A 26,567-nucleotide genomic window follows, 5' to 3' on the forward strand; every position below is an offset into this window, starting at 1 on the left:
ATGTGCGAGGAGCTGGCAGCCCTCCAAAGTCTCAAAGGGACTACAACGGGGGAGTATCTTTTCGGCAAAGTATGCCAAACCATGGAAGAGTTGGACCTAGACTGGTCAAAGCTTGCCAGCATCACGACTGACGGGGCTCCTAGTATGGTGGGCGCGTCTCGGGGTCTAATAGGACGCATGAACCGGGAGATGGAAGAAAGGGGTCTCACCGCCCCGCGACAAGTCCACTGCCTAACGGTACGTCCACACAGCAGCTTCAGAAGAAACTTCCACCGCTTCTCTGCCCATTGACTTTGAATGGGGATGACGTCACTTTGCCTTGCTTTTCGCCGAACTGCATTGTGGGGGAGCGAAGCGAAGATTTCCAGGATGTCCAGGATTTCAAAGTTGAGCAATGTTCAACTTTTGAAGCTGAGCTGGAAGCGCCAGCCAATCAAACACGTTTATGCAAATCTGACAGTAGAAGCGCTAGCCAATCAAACCGCATTGTAAGCAGGGATAACCAGACCGCAGTTCATTTCCTCATATTCCAAACGAGAAATTACAGTAGCAAATCACCCGGTTCTTTACGACCATAAATATTAACGGGATGCAAACCGGAGGAACCAGGCATGGAGGGAGGTGGCAGAGACAGTGGGTGAAACTGGTAGGTTTTCGCCTGTTTGGGGAGTTTATATATATATATATTGCTCGCATAAAATCCCCGGGTTTTTTTGCTTTGTATGTCGGGGGCGGGACATTCATGTGATTGGTTGTTGGTCGCATTGCTCGCAAAAAATCCCCAAGCTGTCAGACACGCCCAGCTCCAAGATTTTCAAGATTTTTGAAAAGCTGCTGTGTGGACGTACCGTAATTCACCAGCAAGCACTGTGCTGCAAAGTGTTGAAGTGGGATTCTGTCATGAAGGTTGTGGTGTCATGCATAAACTTCATCAGAGCAAAGGGACTTAAACACAGGCAGTTCGAACAATTCCTGTCTGAACTGGAGTCTGCGCACAGCGATGTGCTGTACACAGAGGTCTGATGGTTGAGCCGGGGCAGAGTTTTGAAGCGTTTTTACGAGCTGCTACCCGAAATTAACAACAAGTCCTCCAACTCATACGACCAAATGGGTCGATTGTTTAAGAACCTTATTACGACCAAATATGTTGTTTGTTCAAGCGCTTAATACGACCTATAATTACGTTTTAAAATTGTCGGCCTCTAGTGCTCCCGTTCAATGCAAACGTTACAGAGGGTTGTTTATTCACAAATAACCCTCTCTGTAAAATTCTAAATTGTAGGATAGTTTGGCCATTAAAACGCTTTATGATTAGATTTCTAGCGAGAAGTATATATTGTACTTTTAGAATCCACGTCCAGTCGATATGTAGGATCTATAGTTTGATAGATATTACGAACATGATTTGAGGTTTCGTCAGGACAACGTGTATATGCGGCAAGCTTCCATGTAAAGTTACGGGTTGAAAACAGTATTTCCGGTCTGGCCGTTTTCATAATAAAACCAATGATCAAATGATTTAACAGTGATATCTGCACTACACATCCACTAAAAAACATCAGTTTATCCTAGTTAATTATACGACATTAATTGGTTTAAATTCTGTTCAATGCTTTTGTGTTTTTCCCATAGGTTTTTCTCTTTCGATTCTGAGAGACACCTTTCTGTTTTCAGAGGTTTCAAGTACTTTTACTGTGTACCTTTTGAGTAATCCCCTGTCAAACTCCCCTCCAGAGTACAATAATGCATGTGTTCTGCCATCTTTGATGAGAGATAAAATGATTTTGTGCAATAAGTTCTTAATGAAATTGGTACTGTTGGATTCAGTACTACTTGGACTACTAACAAAAGTACAATCAAGTACTTTTACTGTGTACCTTTTGAGTAATCCTTTGTCAAACTCCACCCCTGAGTACAATAATGCATGTTTTCTGCCATCTTTGATGAGAGATAAAATGATTTTGTGCAATAAGTTCTTAATGAAATTGGTACTGTTGGATTCAGTACTACTTGGACTACTACCAAAAGTACAATCAAGTACTTTTACTGTGTACTTTTTGAGTAATCCTTTGTCAAACTCCAGTCCTGAGTACAATAATGCATGTTTTCTGCCATCTTTGATGAGAGATAAAATGATTTTGTGCAATAAGTTATTAATGTAATTGGTACTGTTGGATTCAGTACTACTTGGACTACTACTAAAAGTACAATCAAGTACTTTTACTGTGTACCTTTTGAGTAATCCCCTGTCAAACTCCCCTCCAGAGTACAATAATGCATGTGTTCTGCCATCTTTGATGAGAGATAAAATGATTTTGTGCAATAAGTTCTTAATGAAATTGGTACTGTTGTATTCAGTACTACTTGGACTACTAACAAAAGTACAATCAAGTACTTTTACTGTGTACCTTTTGAGTTATCCTTTGTCAAACTCCACCCCTGAGTACAATAATGCATGTTTTCTGCTATCTTTGATGAGATAAAATGATTGAACTCCCTTCCAGAGTACAATAATGTATTCTTTTTTTACCACGTCAAATTCCTCGTACGTGTAAACCTACCTGGTAATAAACATGTTTCTGATTCTGATATATAATAAGCGTTAGAAAAATGTTCTTCACAATACTGACTATGTTGGACAGAGTATTTTAACAGGATATGGTAAACACATAATATGAACACTAGATCCACTAGATCAGTACTCCAGCAACAGCATTGTTACACTTTGGAAAGTCTTTAGAGACTGGCCTGGATAGCTGTTCACAACTTTCCTTCAGTGACACACACTTGTCACTCTTGTTGGCCTCTTATGACGCTGCTGTCTTTTAATATATGTATAATATATTATTATATTTAGGAGTTATTATTATTATAAATTAAATTATATTATTATAATTATATATCTCATGCATTATTGTACTCAGGGGTGGAGTTTGACAAAGGATTACTCAAAAGGTACAAAGTAAAAGTACTTGATTGTACTTTTGGTAAGAGTCCAAGTAGTACTGAATCCAACAGTACCAATTTCACTAAGAACTTATTGCAAAAAATCATTTTATCTCTCATCAAAGATAGCAGAATACATTAAAGTGTGTACTCAGGACAGTACTTTAAACGAGTATTACTCAAAAAGTACACAGTAAAAGTACTTGATTGTACTTGTGCTACTAATCCAAGTAGTACTGAATACAACAGTACCAATTTTATTAAGAACTTATTGCAAAAAATCATTGTATCTCTCATCAAAGATGGCAGAAAACGTGCATTATTGTACTCTGGAGGGGAGTTTGACAGAGTATTACTCAAATAGTACACAGTCAAAGTACTTGATTGTATTTGTGGTAGTAGTCTAACATGTATTGAGTCCAACAGTACCAATTTTATTAAGAACTTATGGTTAAAATTCATTTGATCCCTCATTAAATATCATTGATTGATTGATTGATCAAATATAGCATAAGCACATGTACTACCGTCAGTTCCGCTTCTCGTCGATTACCGTAAAGACGCTATTAATCGCGCACTCAAAAATGAAGCGCTGCTCATTTGACCAAGCAAATGCGAGAGACGGCTGAGTTGACCGCAGTCCCAAATGACACGTACCCTATCATAAAAAAACACGCAATGAAGATGTTTACACTTTTTGGCAGCACATATATCTGCGAGCAAACCTTTTCACACATGAAACACCTGAAAACTCCGATGAGATCAAGATTGACAGATGAACATCTGCATCAGTGTTTGAGACTGGCTGTGACTAGAATGGAACCTGACATTCAACTTCTCACCAGCCAGATGCAGGCCCACGGTTCACACTGATGAACATACAGCTCACTTTTCTGACTTGAATGAGTCATTCTGAGTATAAACAAATGTAATCATAATAAAATCGACTGCGATAAAATCCATCTCCACAACCATACTGGTTGTGAAATGTATTGTGCTGTGTAGGTGCTGTATCACTTAGTTCGGGTTCTCAGCCTGCTTGCTTTGTGGTTTTCACAGGGAAGTTGATGAGAGAGAGCTGCAAACAGCGGTGTCTACAAGCCTACTGGAACCTACAAAAGGATTATAAGGAAGGAACACAAGAACTTTGAGAGACTGCTCAAGTCATTTGAGTAAGAGATTCTGCTCTGACAACAGAAAGTTAATGTTCAATGGACTTTTTTTCTGTGAAGAACCCAGAGAGGGTTATTTGGTTATTATTTATTTCATAAATAGTGTTATTATATATTTCCAGACTTTATTTTTTTTCTGTGAAGATCCCAGAGAGGGTTATTTGGTTATTATTTATTTCATAAATAGTGTTATTTATTTCATTAATAGTGTTATTATTTATTTCCTGACTTTTTTTTCTGTGAAGATCCCGGAAAGGGTTATTAATATTTGGTTATGTGTGGCTTTCTAGAAAACAATAAATGTTTACGTTTAGACACCCCTGCGATCGTCACACTTGTTCTGTTACAAACTGACCCCGGCCCCCATCAGAGAAGGGAAAAGTTATGTGGCCCTCACAGGAAAAAGTTTGAGGACCCCTGCAATAGACAATTAATGATCAGTGCCATCATAAAACCTTATGGCTGTGTCCTTGAACAAGAAGTCAAGTCACTCCCCTTCTGTGCATATGTATGATTTGTCATTATCAGATTACCCTGAACAGGTATAACTGATAGTGACAAAGAAAGAGAGATCAGAGAGAGAGGACAGCTGCAGAAAAGATCAACGAGGAATAATCTGAGAAAATCAGAGAGATGATGTTTCCACAGCTGGTTCTGATCACAGTCCTGGAGCTCACATGGACAAAAGGTTTGCGCTGTTTGCTTAATTTCTAAGGCGAGACACGGCAGGCAAAAACATCGTTTTTCAAGTACTGGTCAATGTTGAGATTGTGTGCTATTTTGATTCCATAACATGTTTTCTTTCAGGCTTTTGGAAGGAAAACGTACAAAATACACATTTAAGTGTTTATTTTTACTATAGTTTTTCTATTTGCGTCTGTAGATTTCTCCTAAATTCACCAAAAGTTAGCTTTCTAACGTAACATAAAGTACCGCGACCGCTGTGTGCACCATGTCAACAGAGGTATCCCTGGAAAACTGTGTCTCTCCTGCACAATCTCATCGGATCCAAATATGGTAATTTCCTTAGTATCAGCAAACCAATCGTGAAATCTTAAACCAAGAAACGAAATCTCATTGGCTGGTGTCAATTTATGACAACGTGATTCGTTCAGATGCGTCACGTGGTGTGCTAAAACACTTCCTGGTTAGCTTTCAGCTAGAAATTGAAATCTCAAAATGCCAAAAGAACGGCGAAAAAAACGTTCACAGAGAAGACGACAACAATTGTCACTTGCACGAAGCAAGGTTATACAAAAAGAAATTACCCCGAACATGAAATACCTTCACGGAGTGCGTCGAGGCGCAAGCTGTCAACCAAAGAACAGGAGGGTTTAGCTAGCGCCTCACTGCAATCTTTAAAGGTCGTTTTCTCAAAATGAGTTTTTTCTCCTACTCTGAGTTCGAAATTTCAACTTCAGTAGCACGTAGAGACACCAAACCTTCCAGTTATATTCCTTATACAACATTGTATACCTAAAAACATGGCGAAAATCGATATTTTAGGGCTGTGACAGTATTTTCTGATTTATGGAGTGATAAAAAGATATATCCAATATCCCTTCTCTAATTTGCATATTTCAACATGCTATTTCAGAAAACTTGTAATACAAAAGACAATTGCCTTATTGTAAGTAATTGACTGGAGACATTTCTAGCTGATACCTTTAAGTTAAAAAAAAGTACCCTATTCACCTGGGGTGTCTCGCCTTACATTTGGAACTGATAATTTCAAACTTCTACAAAGGATCTAAACCTTATGCATGTAGTCAACTTTTGAAGGCTCATTTGGCGTGTTTAAGTTGGATTTGACCGATTATGAAATGACCACGAAGTGTGTGAATTAAAAATATGCATGGCTCCTCAGCTCCTAAAAGTGATGAGGGATCTTACCGTAGTTGATCATTGATCCAGTAAATAATAATTCTATCGTTATGTTATATTTGTGTGTGTCTCTGAGGACTCTTGAGCTGTGCATATACGTTCTGATGTGTTTGACATGTTTGTGGTACAACAAGTCTTGTAAGGAAACAATATATAAACAGAATAGTATTGTGTATTGTACAGCAGGCACATTTTGATAATCTGCATGGCTGTTTTTTTTTAATTAAAAATCATATTTGAACCATTAAATTATGCATATATATCATAATGCTCTTGTCCGTTTTTAGTAACTGGACTTCCTTGCACTCCGATGTTCCCCTCTCAGTCGCCCCCTTTAACTGGTAAGTGAGAGCTTTGAAGCCCAACTTATATTATGGGCTAAACGTTTGGGATATCCCCCACGTGAATGTAAATGAGCTGCATCATTTAAAATAATGTACATATTTGATTTACAAAACCTTCACAATTGATTTTGAAGATGCCTTTCCGTGGAATTCTCCAGCATATCACTAAATATACTGTATGAGTATAACATTAGGTGTCTAATGCAACTTAAATACATTTACTTAAGTAACTAAAGTACTTAAGTACACATTTGAGTTACTCCTGTAGGGTGTTATATGTTGTTCTGCATGTAAATGGTCTGCAAAGGCTCAAATGTATAGCTCCACTAAATACATGTTTTATTGTTTGTTTGCAAATTCTTGTGAGATTGAATTTGAATTATTGTTTTTTCTCTCTCAAGTCAACCGCGTAACACCCTCAGATGTTGCTGTGCTTTCCTCCATTGGACTTCACATGCACAGGTGACTAGCTTTGATGTCATATTTGCACCAGAAGGTGTACGGTTAAATCATTTAGAGACATAACCTGAAACAAATAGAACAGCTGTACAAGAGAGCAATCAAGGTGTTTGACAGAAAGCCAAATTCATATCACCACTGTGCCGTCCTTGAAAAACACAATTTCTTGAGTTTTGACCATTTTAAGTCTTTTGAAAGTATGTGTTTTTTTTATAAATGTTTACATGGACCCCCCCCCCCCCCCCCCCCCTTAGGGGAATTCATCCACAAAAAACATACTGGACGCTGCACTAGGTCAGAAACCAGAGGAGACTGTGAGGTCCACCGCAGACGGACCACTTTTGGACAAAATGTACTTTCCATTAAAGGCAGCTCGTTGTGGAACAGCCTCCCAACTGATATACAGGATTGTCCCACTCTCAATAGTTTTAAAGGTCAACTCAAAGAATGGTTGAGAAACAAACAAACGTGCAATCACCGCTAAATGCACTTTAACACAGGGGTGTCTCCTTTTGCACTTTATGCATCTCTTGCACTTAATATGTGGTTGCTGCTACATTGTACTGCCATGTGGTAAATGCTTGTGTGTGCTGCTCTTGCTCTTTTGCATATCATGTATTTATTTTTTGCTATGTTTACAAATGCCATGTTCTTATATGTTGTATGTGAGAGACTACGGATGGAAATGATCTGAAAGCTAAGATCCGGCATATTTACACTCGAAGCATTATTTGTCTAAAGTGTTCATTAATGTGAATTGTCCCTACTCAAATAAACGATTACATGAAATGAAAATAATCCACTTTTATATTTTCTCTACCGTCAGCACTGAGCTGTCCACAGTGGTATCAAGACTCGGAGGTAAGATTCAAAGTTTGAATGTATCTGGCCTATAGCCCAATGTTTCTTAAATCGTTTACTTTTTATTACCTATCTTTTTGGCCGCCTTCAAACAGTCTTGTGACATTTTGATTTATTGCCAACATGTAACTTTCACAATTAGTGTCACACATTCTGAATACATGTTGTAATTCATCTGAGGAGGTTGATATGAGCTCTTATACACTACTGCGCAGTATCTTTTCTACACTGACCGTGATTATTTCAAACAATGAACCCCAATACTCTTGCGTCACACCCGGTCTGTCTGTTATCTTTTCTACTAAAGCCATTCATGAAATAAAGAGTTATTAAATTCAAAGAGACAAAGCACTGACCGATGCAATGCAGGAAGTTCAGTTCATTACAGTGGGATTTTACATTTGTTTCTCATGATTAAAATGTCTCTTTAGGATTTAAAAACCTTTTGAAACACTGCAATTTTTTCAGTAATAGTTAGTTTTATTAGAATGATGCTCTATTTTATTGTTGTAGACTAAATATGCAGAGGCTTATACATAAGTACATTTCATTATTATGAAGCCCATTAATACACAATTTGTCTTAGAGCTACAACTAACTATTTTTTGAATCCCTAAAATAGTAAAACATGCTTTGCTAACTGTACAAACTTAATTTTTTTTTGACCTTTTTACTTTAAATGTAATTAAAACGATAATTCAAATATCATACTTTTCTGCAATTTGATTAGATGTACTTTATTGATCCCAAATTGGGAAATTGTTTTGTTAAATCAGCATGTTGAAAAGGCATTTCAGTATTTTGCAATAAAATACAAATATAATCATAACAAGTAAAGATAAACATATCAACAGCAGAAAGATGTATATCTACAGTATATAGTATCTATAGATAGGCAATACACAAATAAAAGACAACGCTGTTAATGGAGTAACTGTTTAATCTCTACTGTTGTTATTTATCTTCTTCAGAGCTGATGACTTTATTCAATCCTGCACTCATCGCTCCTCTCTCAGCTGAAACAAACCTGTATGCCGCTCAGTTTGTTCAACACAGGTACAGACACCATTTTCTGATATGATAAATATTGTAGCAACGACCCTGCCTGCATCTAATTATTTGTTTCTTTCTCCCTGATTCATTTTGTTCGTAGCACGCTGGTGGAGCAGGCAAAGGAAGTTACCCTCTACCTCCAAAACAATCAGGTAAGTTCTAAGGGATATATCTATGCTGCTTTATGCTGCAGCAACGCAACACTTTCCCAAATTGGGATCAATAAAGTACCTATCTATCTATCTATCTATCTATCTATCTATCTATCTATCTATCTATCTATCTATCTATCTATCTATCTATCTATCTATCTATCTATCTATCTATCTATCTATCTATATACCTATCTATCTATCTATCTATCTATCTATCTATCTATCCATCTATCTATCTATCTGTCTATCCATCTATCTATCTGTCTGTCCGTCCGTCCGTCCATCTATCTGTCCGTCCGTCCGTCTGTCTATCTATCTATCTATCTGTCTATCCATCTATCTATCTATCTATCTATCTATCTATCTATCTATCTATCTATCTATCTATCTATCTATCTATCTATCTATCTATCTATCTATCTATCTATCTGTCTATCTATCTATCTGTCTGTCTGTCCGTCCGTCCGTCCGTCCGTCTATCTATCTATCTATCTATCTGTCTATCCATCTATCTATCTATCTATCTATCTATCTATCTATCTATCTATCAATCTATCTATCTATCTATCTGTCTATCTACCTATCTATCTATCTATCTATCTATCTATCTATCTGTCTGTCCGTCCGTCCGTCTGTCTGTCTATCTATCTATCTATCTATCTATCTATCTATCTATCTATCTATCTATCTATCCATCTATCTCTTTGATGTTTGTTTTTTCCCCGCTACAGGTTGTTGATGTGGATAGAGATTGGAAGCTGGTCCTTCTCCTTGCTCAGGTGGATGAGCTCTGTGTCTGTGATCAGCAGCAGGTAAACAGAGAAAAATACTTACATTTTAATGTAAAACTGCATAAATATTGTGTGTTTACAGAACGATTTGAACTCTTTATTTGTTGCCTCACAGTCTACAGAGTTTAACTGCTGCTGCTGTGTTTGTGTGCAGGTTAGTTCTGTTATTGCAGCCGTGGTTGAAGAGGTGGATGAAGCTCTGCAGCTGCTGCACTCTCAGGTAGATTTCACAATAGCTTTTCATTCAGTCGCTGCATTTTGTGTTTTCATACATTTATTAAAAAAAATTATTCTCTGTGTTGCAGCTGAAGCGGACTATTGTCAGTGTTGCATTGTGGGATGGAGAAAGTGACGGTTTCCACAACAAGTGAGTTTATATGTAACATTAAATGTTTTACTCCGAATAGTAATATGCATAAATAATGCCATATAAGGGACATTGTATAGGTACAAAAAAGGAGGTTCTCTGAGATTTAAGTGGTGAATTTGCGATAAAAAAAAGAATGTGAAAATGATTTACGTGAAAAATAAACAGATATTCTCTGATATTGTAGGTTCATACATTTGGTTGTAAAAATTAAGCACACATATTGAGAGTTACTTGTCAAGGAACCATGGCTTTACTCACACATTTCTTCTTGGAACAATACTCCATCCTGCACTCCACCCAGTACATCGTCATTTTAGGCCTCAGACCTAATTGTAAATTTGCATATTGCGTATAAAGGAGTTCAAATGTTTTTCTGCCAGGAAGTGTCGCTGCATGGAGAGTGAAGGAGAAGCCAGACTTCAGAGGGCCATGCTGACTCATGCTCTGCAGGTCTGTCCATTATTCACACCAGAATATCTCATCGCTTCCTTCAGTCCTTGGATCTGCTGTGAAATATAACTTGTCATCTCCTTTTCCCTGACCAGGTGTCTTTGGATGAGCTCATGGTTCAGAAGCGCTGGTACAGTGACAGAGATGACTTCACCGTCATTGTGCAGGAAGCACCTTTCACCGCAGACCCTTCCTCTGTCTCTGTGAGTTCAGAGGCACCATTTTGTATCCTCTCCTTATTGTTACTGGAGGGGAACTGTTATCACTTTTCACTGTGGACTTTAGTCAGGGAAGTATATCAAAACAGTATCCTTTGACTCCTGATTTAGGTTTATTACGGACAGATCTCAAATATTAGGTACACTTATTTCTCCAATGAAGCAACTGGACACAAAACATGTCAAACCGACATCCCTGTATCTGTAGGCTATCTTTGTTTGTTTAGCCTGTTTTTGTTTGTTGATAGTAGTAATGAGGTCACAGTATTTTACATGTATTCTAATCATATCCTTTATAAACAAGGAGCATAACCCTCTGATTTATCACAGTTTGTGCTGATGACCGATAAAGAATCCACGTTAAGTAACTGGAAATGTACTTTCTGTATCTTTCTGTACAATGTGGTGTTTTTTTCTTTTTCTTGACAGAGTGGGAAGCCTGGATCTGTGTCACAAGCGTCAAAACACACTGATAACCTGATGGTGCAGATGTGGACACACCTGGTGAGGCTTAAAGCAATCTAATCTCCCTCCCATTCAGAAACACACACACACACACACACACACACACACACACACACACACACACACACACACACACACACACACACACACCCACACACACACACACACACACACACACACACACACACACACACACACACACACACACACACACACACACACACACACACACACACCGCACAGTGGACGAAATACTCCACTACAACAAGTCAAATTCCTGCAATCAAAACGTTTTTCCTGTTGGTGTTTTACCATACTTTACTATTATATGCAATGTTCATGGCTTATTATTACTGCTGCTTTTAGCTTTTTAAGGTTGTGCCAATTTTAACTCCTTTACATAATGATGTGGAGTTTTAAGAACAACAAAAAATCATATTCTACAAGTTCATCTTGAAGCATCGCTTGTTAAATAACCAAATAATAGCAACTGTAGCTGTAAGGTAGTGTCTTTATCTAACATTTGAAAGTCTGCGGGTTATATCCCAGCCCCTGCAGGCGACATGTCATCGTATCCTTTAAGATACTTAACAAACGATGTATGGGCGCCTCTGCTTCTGTATGAATGTGTGTGTACGGGTGAATGCTGACTTACAGTAAAAGCGCTTTAAGGGCTTGTAAATACCGATGAGGTGCTGTACAAATGCAATCCATTTACCTTTTGCCATCATGTATTTATCTTAGGAACAATATGACATTTCTTAACACATTAAAGCAGATTCAATTCCTTCAGTTTATCAGATAAACTCAAAATCACCACATTTTTAGATATGCGTGGATTTCATTGGAAAGGAAGGCTATCAAAAAGTACTTGAAGCAGAATACAAGATGTAGATGTTCTTATGTATCTTCCCCGGCTGCACACATATACTTAAACATACAGAGTCATTGTTCCCTCTGTCGCATGCATGAAGACAATGGGTTGTGTGTCTTTCAGCTGCAGCCCACGAGTGACCAACATAGCACAGAAGACAAAGAAAAACTCATCATGTTGCCATGTCCAACTGAAGTGAGTAACTGTGCTACAAACTCACTTTACCGCCCTTACATTCACATGTTATAATACTAATAATGCACCATTAGATGCAATACAGATTTCAGTGAGACAAACGTACATCCTTCACATCTCCTCTTTCTCCTCTTTCTCCTCTTTCTCCTCCTCCTCCTCCTCCTCCTCCTCCTCCTCCTCCTCCTCCTCCTCCTCCTCCTCCTCCTCCTCCTCAAAGGACCGGCCCTTCCTGAGGACGGAGGGAAACTCTCCTTCATATCATCACAGCGATGCGTCCCCTCGTCTTCACCCTGTGAGTATAGAGCGACATTGAGCCCTGATGAAGATGCTGGCAGCGCTGTACGCCTCCTGTCTAGTTCTGACTGTGGACTTTCTCTGTGTGTCCACTCAGTTTACAGGCACAGAGATGCCCTGTGAGGACTTTAGCGCCTCACCCTCCCCACCCACCTCAGGTAAAGTTTTATTTTATTTGCACACACACATAAAATCCAGATTATGAGAAGATAAGAAATGCAGCAGGAGAGATCAGGAAGAGACACATGTATACATCTTCTTAACCTATGAAGAAAACACAATTTATAAAAATTAAAATGATGCTTTTTAGGGACAATTTAAAAAGGGGAAGGGAGAATTTATTTTTTATATATTTCTCTTTATCATTGTTATACGTTACAAAAAACATTATATGGATGCTAACTAACTATCTAACTTTATAACTTAAATGAACACAACACATGAAAATACAATCAAAAATGTGGCAAACAGATGTTTTACTGACTCCAGCTCACACACACCTAATGTTGTTTTTCCTTTATTCTATCAGATATATCACTTTTTATTGAATTATTTATCCCTTGTGCATGCCTCTTACTTGCTTGTTAAAGTTACCTTCCTACAGTGTGTTATCTTTTATGACTGCTGCTGATAATGTAATCTCTATTTGTTCATCAGAACACAACCATCAAAAACAACGGTGTCACATAACTACTTATCTGACAAAGAAAACACACTTTATGTTGAATTCCCCTCTCACTTGTTATTAAGATGTATATTTATCAGTCCTCTACAATTTCTTAGTCTTCTGCTTACCTCTGTTTAAGTGACCTTTTATGGCGTTTTGTATCACATATTAATTCTTGCGTCCTATACTACAATACAATTACACATAAGTTTTGAGTATTATATTACTTTTGAGTATTATATTACTGTCTTTTACTCTCAAAGTCTTTACTGTCCTGACTTTTTTGAGATGTCTTCTTCATTTTCAGTCCATGAACTCCGGCCTGGAGATATTCAAGTTGTGGCTGCAGTGGGAGACTCTCTAACAGTGAGTCATTTTATCAATATTTTAAGGAGAAAAAACAGGTTAAAAGAAAAATGCATTTAATCTCAAGTATCAAATATAAGTACAAATATTTTAAAAAACTGAGAAAAGATCCGGGAAGTAGGACCAGATTGAACTTTTTTTCCATTTTAAACATCCACTTGGCCAGTAAAATAACCTCATTCTGCTGGATGATATTTTAAATAATTTATAGTTACTACAATATGTTATATGCAGTGGCGGCTGGTGGAAGATATTTTTGGTGGGGCTGTTGATATAGTGAGTAAAACATTTCTTTTGGGAGAAATGACCCCTTAAATTAGGACTTCTGGTGATGTAATGGCGCGTTTCCAGTGCAGCGCGGAGCTCGCTTTAATGCTGCGTTCAGACCGGACGCGATGCGAATATTCGCTTCGCTCTAAACGCTCTTATCGCATCGCTCTAGTCGCTCGAGTTTCACCGCGGCTGCCAGCTGTGTTTACTCGCATCATTCAAACAAGACGCGCTCGGGAGCTACAACTACAACAAAATGAACATATTTTACCGTGATTTAATTGTAATACACGTTTTAAAAATGATGCCGAAGTAACAACATACTGATACCGGTTAGTAAAAACCATGAATTAATGCTTTGACAAGTCTGCAGACAGACGGCAGGCGAAAAACCTTTTAAAATGCTTGTTTTCTAAATGGAGCTTGGCTAAGCTAACATTATATATGCTCCGACTGTCCACACTCACAACAACGGCCTACAGACATAAATAAAGCAGCGACTGTATTCGTCATGACACAGACAGTCTGTGGTGTGTACTTGTTTAACTTTTGTCTAGTTTCTGAACAGATCGTATCTGTCCCCGGCTGTTTGAAGAGCAAGCATGGGAAACAAAAGACAGCATTTACCTGTTTGCATCCAGCTAGCCATGCCTTTCTGGTGTACCAGCTACGTGAGAAGCCTCGTTGATACGTTTTGTCTTTTTCACGAGCTTGCTGCGATATATACAAATCGGGTTGGTCCGGTCCAAGGTCTTTAAGCAACAGTTTATCTCCCAAACTTCTCCTTTCGAAAGGATTGGAGATTATCTCTTGAACGGAATTGGGCGAGGACCGCGTCACCTTGGTCACTCACGAGTCTAAAAAACAACTCACGTCAACGCACGTAAGCAACGTGGGCGCCCTCGTGACCAAAATATTTGACGGCGCTGATTGGCTGAAATTATGTTTCGGCGGCACAGTTTACTATTGAGACTTTTGCAACGTGCTGGTTGCTGCTGTTTGGCTCGGGGGCTACTTGCACGGCGCCCGGTAATGATAAACTAATGCCACGGGCAAGGCCAGGCAGGAAACATGTGACTTATCAGTAACTTTAGACATCGTAACACAATTTTAAACGAGATTTTATTGTAAATTATACATTTTACTGATACCAATTGTATGATATTTACCTTGTTCATTAAACATTTAAATATAAAATATATATATTTTTGAAAAATAAATAAATATTTTTTTTTATATATTTTTTTGTATGTGGGAAGAGGTGGGGCGGTGCCCCTAGCGCCCCTATGGGCCGGCCGCCACTGGTTATATGTAGTAGGCTGTATTGCCGTATTAAACAAATTATTTAGGAAAAAAGGTAGATAAATGATAGCAAATGTAAAAGATGTAATAATGTCCCCTGTCTGATTTGTGGAATAATCAATAATAATGTAAAAATAAATCAGACTTAAACTCATGACAATTTAAGTGTGTGAGCAGTCCTATGATTTCAAGGCTTTGGTGGACATTTATTACATAATTATACTAGAGAAATGGAAACAATAATAGTTTCATAATAGTATGAAGAAATAAATCAAGACGAGCCTGTTATAATGTTATATTTGGGGAACTTCTGTCTTATGTCTCCATGTTACTGAACCATGTCCTGTTTTGTTGTATCTGTCAGGCAGGCAACGGTATCGCATCGAGTAAGAACAACGTCCTGGACGTCCTGCGTCAGTACAGAGGTTTATCCTGGAGGTAATTTAAGACTTTTAATCACAACTATGAAACAACATTGCAACATAATACTTGTGTTATTGGTCTTTAAAGGTGGGGTATGTAATTTATTTCAGAAACACTTTTTGTTATATTCCATGGAATGCTCTTAACATCCCGATAGCAATGAATATCTTAAATGCTTTGACAATACATAAAAAAAAATTCATCTGTGGAAGCCGTGGCGCTGTAAAAAGCACGACCAATCATCTGAGCCGGCCCGGCTAAAATAACTGGATGGCCTACCTGCCTGTCAGCCTTCCATCGGGGCACAAACTTATCTCGTGCCCTCATTGGTCATGTGCGCGTTCGTGTGTGTTGGAGGAGGGGCTCTGTAAGGAAGTGGAAGATTTTTTCCGGCTGTGTATTTTCAAATTCTAGCGCACTCGAGCTGGTTTCTCCAAAATTACCTACCCCACCTTTAAGTGTTGGTATACATGTGGTTTCTCGGACCATCTGTTTATTTACTAGAAAAGTGATCTAATTTCAAGTCATTATTTTGCATTTCAAATATTTGTATTGAGCAACATACTTTTAAAAATGTTGTATAATGCTGTGTCTACTGCTCACTTCCATATGAAAATATTTATAAAATTATATTCATGTCCATTCGGAGATATGAAACAGATAATATAAAAGTTGCAAGGTTTTGTATTTTTTAGATAAAGATTAACACAAATATCCAAACAACAAATGTGTATATTGTAAATAAAATACATCTAAGAACATCGTTTCAACATGGTATTATCATTTTTTGCAGTATTGGTGGAGAAGAAAACCTCACCACTATCACCACGCTGCCCAGTGAGTTTGTGTCTGGTTTAAATAACATGGTCAAGTCAGTCTTTGTATCTCTGGTGTTTTTAATTTTCCTTTCCTTGTTATAACAGACATCTTAAAATATTTCAACCAAAACCTGACGGGCTTCTCTGTTGGAAAGGGAAAACAGGAATCTTCTGAGTCTTTCCTCAACCAGGCCGTAGCAGGAGCAACGAGCAAGTGAGTTTTACTATTGAAGGCACCAGCTGCCTCTTACCTTTTTTCGTGTTTATATTATTAAATATGTGAGATAGTTACTTCCTTTTTAAACTTAACTTCAAGAGACCATAATTGTCCAGTTGTTTACATTGAAATTGTACAATCTGTATCCTTGCATAAAAAGGAAAAGAAAGCTATATACAATTTATATAAATACATTTACAGACTGTGAGAAAATGTCCCCGATTAATTGTTAAAAGATTAGTTTGATGTAAATCTAGTCTTTGTATAAGCTTTTTTCAACCTTAATTAAAACATATATTAGCTTTAGATTTTGAAAATAGAAAGATAAAAGCTGAAAGAAAGTAAACATCAGAAGGAATAAATGATTGTCATAATATTAAATATTGTCTCAGTAAAATGTTGTGTTATTTTTCCTTTGTGTTTTAAGTAACCTATTACCCCAGGTGCGAGCCCTGGTTGCGAGGATGAAAAATGACTCAGTGAGTTTACAAGTTGATATTTTTCTTTACCTGTTTTAAAATTGGCAAAACACACTATACAACCGTCTTGCGCTTGAATATACGACATCTACAACAGTGAAGAAATCTACATTGATACATAGAAGCAGTGTACCAGAACACACGATTTAAATTATTTGGCACATTGTATACAGCAAAACAAGAGGGGAAAGGATCTTATTGTGGATTTCATTACTTCCAATGAGGGAAATGTAATTATTCATATAAAGATTTCTTCTTTTTAATAACACTACAAACTGCTCACATTCCCTCACATTCTTATTTCTTGTACAGAGAATCGATTTTGAATCAGATTGGAAAGTAATCACCCTTTTCATTGGTGGAAATGACGTCTGCGACCACTGCTCCAACTCCGTGAGTGCTGATGTGGAGTATTATATAAAATACATTTCTTCGAGGGGCCAAACCTGAAACTGTTTCTTTTTTTTCAACAGCTATTTTACTCTAAAGATAATTTTATTCGTCATGTCCGAGTCAGCCTGGATTATCTTCACAAAGAGGTAAAAAGTGAACAGACAAACAGCTGAATTTCATTATATATGTTGGCCTGTTTTTAAACATGAATTGTCTCCGTCAGGTGCCCCGAGCTCTGGTGAACTTAGTAGAGACTCTCCATATTACCCCACTAAGAGAAATGCACATGGACAAATCCCTTAAATGCCCAACTTGGCTGGTCAAGTGAGTATCACTCATCTCTCTGCCCTTAACAATTCCCTTGAGATATTTAAAACCAATGAAATAACTTCTTATTCCTGCTTTTCCAGTATTCTGTGTCCTTGTGTTATCTTACCTAAACAAAACTCTAAAGCTCTGCAAATAGTAGATGACATCAACAGAGGCTATCAGGTAGGAAAGACAACATATGATTGTGAAACAGTCCAGTTTCCCTCTCAGGAATAAACACATACTCTTTCTCTGTATAAGCGTTCACTGGGAGAGCTTGTGGAGTCAAAACGGTACGACACTCGCTCAGACTTCACTGCGGTCGTCCAACCTTTTTTCAGGCATCTCATATTCCCCAGACTGCCGGTCAGTAACAAAGCTCTGTCTTTATCATGTGACTACACACACTTTATGGGAGCTTGATCTCTCTCTCTCTCTCTCTCTCTCTCTCTCTCTCTCTCTCTCTCTCTCTCTCTCTCTCTCTCTCTCTCTCTCTCTCTCTCTCTCTCTCTCTCATATCAGTCATCAACAGGTTAAGCACCAGAATCAAGTTCGTAGGAAATGGTTTACCACTTTCAAATTGATTCAACATTTGCTTTCTTGACAAAAGTTCAATGAGATTGACAAAAAGACAGATGGCTTAAGTCCATAGATACTGTTCAGGGGACAGCTATTATGTCTATGATACAGAATTTGATTTTTGTTTCTTCTTTATAGCCTACACTATGTTGCATTGGCCGAACTCCTAGTCTTTTCATATGTTTCACAAGTTGATAAACAATACTAAAGTTCATACGTTTAACGTAACTCTTCCCCCCTTTTCACAGAACGGTCGTGCTGATCGCTCATTCTTTAGTGCAGACTGCTTCCATCTCAGCCAGAAGGCCCAGACGCAGATGGCTCGCTCCCTCTGGAACAACATGGTTAGTATCTCTATTAACAACTAAACTTTATTGCACAACAGTACACACTAATACTGCACTCATGTCCTATTGGAGTCATTGAAATTAGGAGTGTTTGACTTAATAGTTAGCATTTACGCCGACTTCCACTTCTAATTTCTTCTAATCACTGATGAGCTTTAATTAAAGTAAAATACAGAACAGCTGAATTTACATACAGTTAGCCCCCTATTGTAACACCACATTAGCTTCAGACAGCTAATGGCTAGCCTCGGATAACAAGACAGGTAGATTAGATATAACTGTGTATATTTGCTTGTTTGAAGATCTCACAAGATGGCGGTATTTCTTTTAATATTAAAAATACACTCTTGTTCCTCCAGCTGGAACCTCTGGGCAATAAGACAACCATACAGGATTTCACTGCAGACGTTGACCTGAAGTGTCCTACCAAGGTAAATTGTGCATAAATAGGGAATTCTTTAAAAGCTGATGAATGTGCTTTTTTTTTACAAATCATGTGATTGTTAAATCCTGTGGTAAAAATGCTATAAATAACATTTCCAAAACGTCTGTTATAAAAGTAGATTATGTTTTTTGGTGTACATTACTTCCATACATTTTAAAACCATCATGTCATTTAAGCATTTTTGTTTTTCTACAGACATCACCATTCATCCGGACCTATAAAAACAGCAATTACTTATATGCTGGTCCCTCTCCAACACCTGGACCTATTCCGGTAAGATCTCTAAAAGAGAAGTGACTTGTAGTACAGATATGATAAGTGTTATGTTTTACTTTAACTTAATAAAGCTGAATGGACTGGTTTTTTGGATGTCTATAAAAAACCAGTCCATCCATCTAATATCTGAATTAATTGTATCTTTTGATATTTTCTCCCTCACAGAACTGGGGAAGTAATTTTTCCTGTGTGGACCTTGCTCCATCCGACTCTGTGCCAACTTCGGGTGAGACAGTCCTCCCTGCATTATCAGCAGTCCGTCGATATGACACTCAATGGCCTCTTTTATCTGGAAGATGAAACAAAGACAGTTTTAAACACCACTTATGGCACTGAGAGTGAAATGGCTTATATCAACCGCACCAATGTTCACCATAAATTGTCTCAATGTCTCATCAAGATAACAGATGCTTCACATACAAATTATGCTTCACATCAAGTATATACACATTCTCTTTCATCTGCGAGAAAGTAGGAGATACTTAAAATAAAAGCTTGTTAAAGCCAGAATAGGCAGTTTATTTTTTATGTAATTTGGCAATAATGACATAAAACATATTGTAATTTAAGAGGTAGAGCCGGATAGGCAGTTTTCTATTTACTGTCAGTAACCTGTAAATGTATCAGTCATTCATCTTTAAACATCTGAAGGCATGTGCATCTGTATTTTCTAGATCAGTCAACGCTTTCTCTCTGAAAGACCTGAGATTGTTCAATATCTCCTGGCTATATTTTCTCCTGAAAACAGAGCTAACAGGAAATGCAGGAGTCCATTTCTCCCGCAGACCACTCAAATTAAAATAAGCCTTTATTATGACATTTTTGCCCAATTACTCAAACACAGATCTGGCCCAGCTTCAAATGCTGAATATAAGATTGTTAAGAGATGTTTTTGTGGCTTATCTTGTCAAATGTAATCTCTTTTTTGTCTTTTAGTTCATAAGCTGAGACCAGCTGACATTAAAGTGGTGGCAGCACTGGGAGACTCTTTAACGGTAAGTGTTGCAAAGATATCCGGTTTAGAGTTTAAGTACAAAGAAGGAGACAAACCGAGCCCCTGAAGTCCAGTAAGGTGATTTTTCTTTATCGTGTGCACAAGAGATAATTAACTTGTTCCTACAAGATGATAACTTCTGCAAATAGGATAATATCACCTTACGGGACTTCGGTTGCTATTTAAAAAAGGCAGTAGTTCAATTAAGCATTAGAAAATAAATTGGTACTTAAAATATAGTGATTATGTTTTTTTACATGTGTGATTTGACCGTATACATTCGACATTTAAAGGTCCCATGTCATGCTTTTCCGGTTATCACCCGTCCCCTTGTGTGTTATGAAGCTTGTTCTGCATGTAAACGGTCTGCAGAGTCGCAAACCCTCAAAGTACACCCTGTAGCGAGTCAGACACAGAAAAGACCTGTCTATGCTGCCCCAGAACGCCTCGTCGGAGATTTCTCTTTTTCCATTGTTTACTTCTTGGGTATAGTGACGTATTTCGGATATAGTGCCGTTACGTTACGTCCGCGGAGCCGCTACGTTTGGGGGGGGGGGGGGGCAGGAGCTCCAACAAGCACATACACATACTATACAGAGATGCTGTATGAGAAACCAATGTGAGTTTGGAAAATTGAATACATTTATTTTAGTATACCTCAACAATGGAATTATGATCAGTAGAAATGGCCATGACATGATGGGACCTTTAACTGAACCTTTTAATATCAGTTCATTGTTGTCATTGAACTATGAACTCTCTAATCAATTTGTTATCAGCCAGAAAGCTTACACCAGTGATGATCATGTATTTTACGTTCGGGTATTCAGGCTTTGATGTAAGACTTATCTTTGACAGTGTGTCAGTGTCATCTTAACCCTTAAATGGGCAATCACATATCAATAAAAATCCATGATCGTTTTTCTCCCATATGTTATTACACTGTTACTTTGCCCATGTCACACATTATTACACCCCTATTACACTTGTGTAACACCATTATAACGCCCATATCATACCCATGTTGCGCTGTTATTACACCCGTATTACACGCATGTAACACCAATATTACACTGTAATTACATTGTTAATACACACATTTTACACCAGGACACAGCCTTTGAAATGACTGTATCCTCCATGATAAAGAAGCTTTTCAAGGGTTACGTTTTTTTTTTAATTTAATTTATATTTGTCTGTGTCTTCATATGTGGCTTTCTGTTAACAGGCAGGCAGTGGTGCTAAGGCAAAGAACCTGTTTGAGCTCAACAAAGAATACAAAGGAGTATCATGGAGGTACGACATATGTGTAGTGTTAATTAAGTTTACATTTACCAACATATTTTTCAAACCAGGCTGATGTTGGCTTCCTTTTTCTTGCAGCATTGGAGGTGATGCTTCTTTGGGGACAGTCACAACATTACCAAGTGAGTTTAAGCACAGTTTCTCTGAGATAATATTCTGTATGTGACAACAATCAAAAACCTACATTTAAATTATAACCCGGGCTGTTACTTAGTTGTTTTCCTCTTAATCCCAGACATCTTGAAGATGTTTAACCCCACTTTAAAGGGATTCTCCAAAGGCCAGGGCTCCAGACAGAAGGCCTTCAACATGGCTGTAGCTGGAGCTAAGACCTTGTACGTGTATATTCTTTGACTTTCTCCTCCATCTGTGTAAACCTTTTAATCTTCCCGCTGTCATCTAACACCTTACTGTATTTGTTCTGCTACAGAGAGATCCCAATGCAAGTCCAAGCCCTCATCAAGGCCATTAAAGAAAATAAGGTAAGATTACATCGAAGATAAGTAATGTATCAGAAAAGCTCTAATTCTGTCTTTCATGAACATGTTTGGTACATTTTACACAGGGGGTGAATTTTGAAAAGGACTGGAAACTTGCGACAATATTTGTTGGAGTGAATGATCTTTGCCATTACTGTACAGACCAAGTAAGTATTTTTTTTAATTCATGTACGTACATAAATAACTTGCACACTTCTGTATGTTATTGAACTGCAGTGAAAAACATATTTTACATATTTCTGCAGAATAATCTGTCACCCACGAACTACAGCCAACATCTCATGCGCGGTTTGGACATGTTTTACAAAGAGGTGATATATTAAACGCTATACATTATTGTCATCTGCAGTTCTTTTGAGTACAAGATGTCATGTTTTCTTCTTATCTCTGCATCTCTAGGTACCGAGGCTGCTGGTTAACGTTGTGCCGATCTTACAGATAGATACATTGAAATCAGTGAAGAGGAACACACTTGGCTGTTCGCTCTTGCAGAGGTTTGCCTGTTTTTCTTGTTTGTTTTTTTTAATGCAAGAACATAGTGGAGCTGCTCAAGGGAAAATATATTTATAGCAGGAGTTGGTGGAGACCAAAACAGAGCAAGAAGGTGGTTACGTATTCGATTTACATTTGGCGAAACACAAAAAAATGAATGCTAATGTTGCTATGTGTCGACTTGAAGGGTGATGCTATGCAATACAAATTTCAAAGGGTGATAGGTCGGTCATTGTTCTTTTAAAGCGGGTTTCTGCTGCTCTCTAGTGGTAAAACAAAACAAAACAAATCAATAAATGCCGGTCTAACATTGGTCCTTACATTGGTGTAGTGTCTCCTCAACCATTCAAGTCTAAGAAAGATATAGATTTTCTCAAGCAGAGTGAGAAGAAATACACAATCTTTACGAATTGGAAAACATTTGGGATAATAAAGTGGATAAGATAGTTCAGTGCTAACCCTTTGATATGATGACATCTCTCAATTTCTTTTTTTTACAGAACCAGCTGTCCCTGTGTCATCAATCCATCTGAAAACTCCCCAGAGCTTGAAGAGATTAAACGAATCAATCGCGAGTATCAGGTTAACAAAGAGTTCTTTAACCATTTAAATATTTTTGTTTTAATGGGGTTCGCTCTGTCTTTTATCCAATGTTCTTTTGTCTTTCTTCCCAGGCTGAAATCCAGTATCTTATCTCCGGAGATCACTTTGAGGGAAAAGAAGACTTTGCTGTCGTCCTTCAACCCTTTTTAGAGAATTTCTTCATCCCGTATATTGGAGTAAGTAACAGAGATACACGAAGAAACATTAGGACATTACTAAAAATTATCCTCAAAAATGTTGACTGTGTGACTGGCACTTGGTGCAGATCCTCGGTGAAGCACTGAGTCTCATTCAGAATGTATTACGGTTTATCAGTGACAGTTTCGCCTCATCTTCAGAAAATCGTAAATAATATTGATACAATTATTTGGGGTTAGCATCTGTGTCCCCTTATGAACCATTTGTTTGATTTGTGTGTATTTAGACTGTGACATGTGGCTGTGACAGCAGTTCTCCTAAAGTCTCAGGGCTCTCCCAACAGAAAATGTAAGATGGGCGTGGATATGTGCCCTATGGGCGACGCAGCTAGAGGTTTTGTCACTGAAAGGCCGTTTCGGGCTTGATTTGCAAGTCAATTTTATATAATGAGGACATCGAGACAACGCTGACTAATCTTGCTACTAAAAATATCTAAAATGATGTGAAAAGAGTGAAAACTATAAGATTTAGTTCAAGTTTAAGATCTTTCTTTCATGAATTTTACTGACTTTTAACACTCTAAGACGGAATGTTCAGACACTCGAATGGCGCATTTCCACTGCAGCGGGGTAGCCCCGTTTAAGCGTCCCTAAGCGTCCTCGCTCAGGCCTCGGGCTGCCTCGCTGGCCGTCCGAGGCCGTGGCGCATTTCCATCTTGCGCCCGATCTTGTGACGATTCTCTCTGACCAATCAGCAGTCGAGAGTGTTGACGTCACTAGTTCAGTCCTGGCCTGGCCTGATAGAACCACGATTTTATGGGGCCGGAAAAAGAGGGAAAAAGTACCCGCTAGCCGGTGCTAGGCTATATGGAAAGGCCACCAAAAACTGGCCTGGCCGCTTGAGGACGGTTAAGGACACTTAAACGGGGCTACCCGCTGCAGTGGAAATGCGCCATAAGAAGTGATGATGTTGTCCCTTTGGAATGTCTGAACAAGATGGAGGAATACCGGTTCAAAGCAGTATTCAATGTTTAGTTTAGATTAGCTTAGACCCACGTCAGAAATGATCATGATTGTCATATGTGTATCTCCATAGAGGCTGAATCATCATGTTAATAACATAGCTATCATATGCCTAAAACAATGTGTCCTGACGCTAGGTAATCATACATCCGGTTACGTCCACAGCTACATAGGGCCTTTGTTATCATGTGCTACTCTGATATTGGAAGAGAACATTCAGTATTTTCTCAACACCCATTATAAAATCTGAAACGCTCTAAAAATGTCACTAAACTTGAACTGTGATTTTAAAATCTACTTTCTTTTACCAGGAGGGTGAGGTTGACTCGAGTTTCTTCTCTGTGGACTGTTTCCACATGAGTGAGCGAGCTCATGCTGAGATGGCCGTAGCTTTGTGGAATAACATGGTGAGCAAGGAGCAACCAAACTACTGCAGCACAATGCCCAATGTTTACAAATGTTTTTGGTGGTTTTAAAATAACTTCCCTTTCTGTTTTAATAGTTGGAGCCCGTTGGAAGAAAGCAAAACTACAACAACTTCACATATGACCGATCAAAAATTAACTGTCCTTCTGAGGTAAGTGAAGAGATTTATGAAGTCTGGAGGGAAATCCCACTGCTCACAACCCAAATTCTATTGACTCTATTGACGTACTTATCAATCATTAAGAGTTATTCAGTCTGGAGAACAAATGTGTTGAATATAAAATTAAAAAATTAAAACTGAAGAAATATCAATATGTCTATTTAAAGTAAAAAATAATAGCACATATTACATATACAAAAATTGTCTTTAAACACAGCTAAAATATTGTCGAGTTCAGTATATAATAAGTAACCAATACAGAAACAGATTAATTGAGGGGTTTCCAAATGCAGTTATTGTTGTTGCCGCTGTTGGTTCTTTTTCAAAGTTTCCATGAATGACTCCACTGACCCTTGATGTGTTTCCTACAGGCGAATCCTTTCATCTTCACTAAGGTCAACAGCCTACCAAGTCCCGCAGTGACCGTCCCCCCCCCCACCACCACCACCTCCACTGCTGGACCAACACTTCCTGTTCCCAGGTGCCCCCCCTCTTTGCCTGTGTGGGTGCCAGTGGTTGTTGGAGTCATCAGTTTGCTGGCTGGCGTGTTTGTCGCCTGGCTAATTTTCTCCAGCTGTGTGCGTCGGAAAAACAAAGTGGAGAAAGCAGTGGAATTGAAAGGGACTGTTTTTTAATGCAGTTGTTGTCATATAGCGGTATTAAAAGGTCACCTATTATGCAAAATCCTCTTTTTCACGTCTCTTCTACATCAACATGTGTCCCCTCTGTGTAAAGAGATTCTGAAAGTTTCAGGAAAAAAGATTCTCTCACTTTTTGTCCTGATCCATTTCTATAAAAACATGTCTGAAAATGAGCTGATCAGATTTTGGCCACTTTATGATGTCATAACGATTTTTTGGCTTGTGTAACCGTTAGCCGATCACCAACCAAGGTGAACCCCCCCCCCCACCTTATCACCTGAATCTCCTCCTAGAGCAGTGATTCTCAAACTCTTTTCAATAATGTACCCCTTTGAAAAAAAAATGCAGCCATGTACCCCTGATCAGCACAAAAACAATTTGTTAGGGAAGAAATGCCTATATAAAGAGGTACAGCACAGCGCTGCACCATCGGTGTCTGATTTATTAAAACAACAACCTTGTAACTGAGAAACACTTAAATGCTACATTTCAAATGTTTACAATCCATCACTAAATTCATGGCAAACCAATTTTAACATCACGCAATAACACTGAGACGACATTAGTTGCATTGAACTGATCTTTTTAATAAGTTGTACTTAATGTAGTGAGAAACATGGACTTGTGCTTCACTGAGGATCTTTGTTATTCTCAGTGACAGGAAGGCCACTGCAGTTATTCGACTTCGCGTTTTGAAATATGTGTCTTTTTTTTTCATTAACAGAAAAGTAAATCTCACCTACCCCCTGCAGTACTCCAGCGTACCCCTAGGGGTCCACGTACCCCCATTTGAGAACCACTGTCCTAGAGCACCATTGTGTTCTTTGTAACCAAATCTCCCTCAGAGGGGCGTGGGGAGGGGCT

General features: G+C 38.3%; 1 protein-coding gene across 1 annotated transcript; it reads left to right on the forward strand.

The window, feature by feature from the left end:
- LOC117439660 (phospholipase B1, membrane-associated-like) lies at positions 1–25,697 on the forward strand. The gene is made up of 40 exons (XM_071201923.1): positions 1–237; positions 6,328–6,343; positions 8,638–8,722; positions 8,820–8,871; positions 9,606–9,686; positions 9,820–9,885; positions 9,971–10,032; positions 10,416–10,485; positions 10,581–10,688; positions 11,133–11,207; positions 12,166–12,237; positions 12,323–12,529; positions 12,629–12,689; positions 13,506–13,564; positions 15,501–15,574; positions 16,353–16,396; positions 16,483–16,591; positions 17,022–17,073; positions 17,386–17,466; positions 17,547–17,612; positions 17,690–17,790; positions 17,877–17,958; positions 18,037–18,141; positions 18,603–18,698; positions 19,061–19,132; positions 19,342–19,419; positions 19,588–19,648; positions 20,359–20,417; positions 21,645–21,712; positions 21,800–21,843; positions 21,957–22,056; positions 22,152–22,203; positions 22,287–22,367; positions 22,467–22,532; positions 22,621–22,715; positions 23,214–23,295; positions 23,388–23,492; positions 24,788–24,883; positions 24,979–25,053; positions 25,434–25,697. Exons 1-40 carry the CDS (start codon positions 1–3, stop codon positions 25,695–25,697), a joined length of 3,459 nt encoding a protein of 1,152 aa, XP_071058024.1.
- Positions 25,698–26,567: the final 870 nt, after the last annotated feature.

This window comes from Pseudochaenichthys georgianus, chromosome 24 (genome assembly GCF_902827115.2).
Source record: "Pseudochaenichthys georgianus chromosome 24, fPseGeo1.2, whole genome shotgun sequence".
Lineage (NCBI taxonomy): Eukaryota > Metazoa > Chordata > Actinopteri > Perciformes > Channichthyidae > Pseudochaenichthys > Pseudochaenichthys georgianus.

Coding starts and splice junctions, on each gene's coding strand:
- LOC117439660 (XM_071201923.1), top strand. CDS start 1: ATGTGCGAGGAGCTGGCAGCCCTCCAAAGTCTCAAAGGGACTACAACG. Junction 16,397..16,482: donor CACTATCACCACGCTGCCCA/GTGAGTTTGTGT, acceptor TTGTTATAACAG/ACATCTTAAAATATTTCAAC. Junction 24,884..24,978: donor TAGCTTTGTGGAATAACATG/GTGAGCAAGGAG, acceptor CTGTTTTAATAG/TTGGAGCCCGTTGGAAGAAA.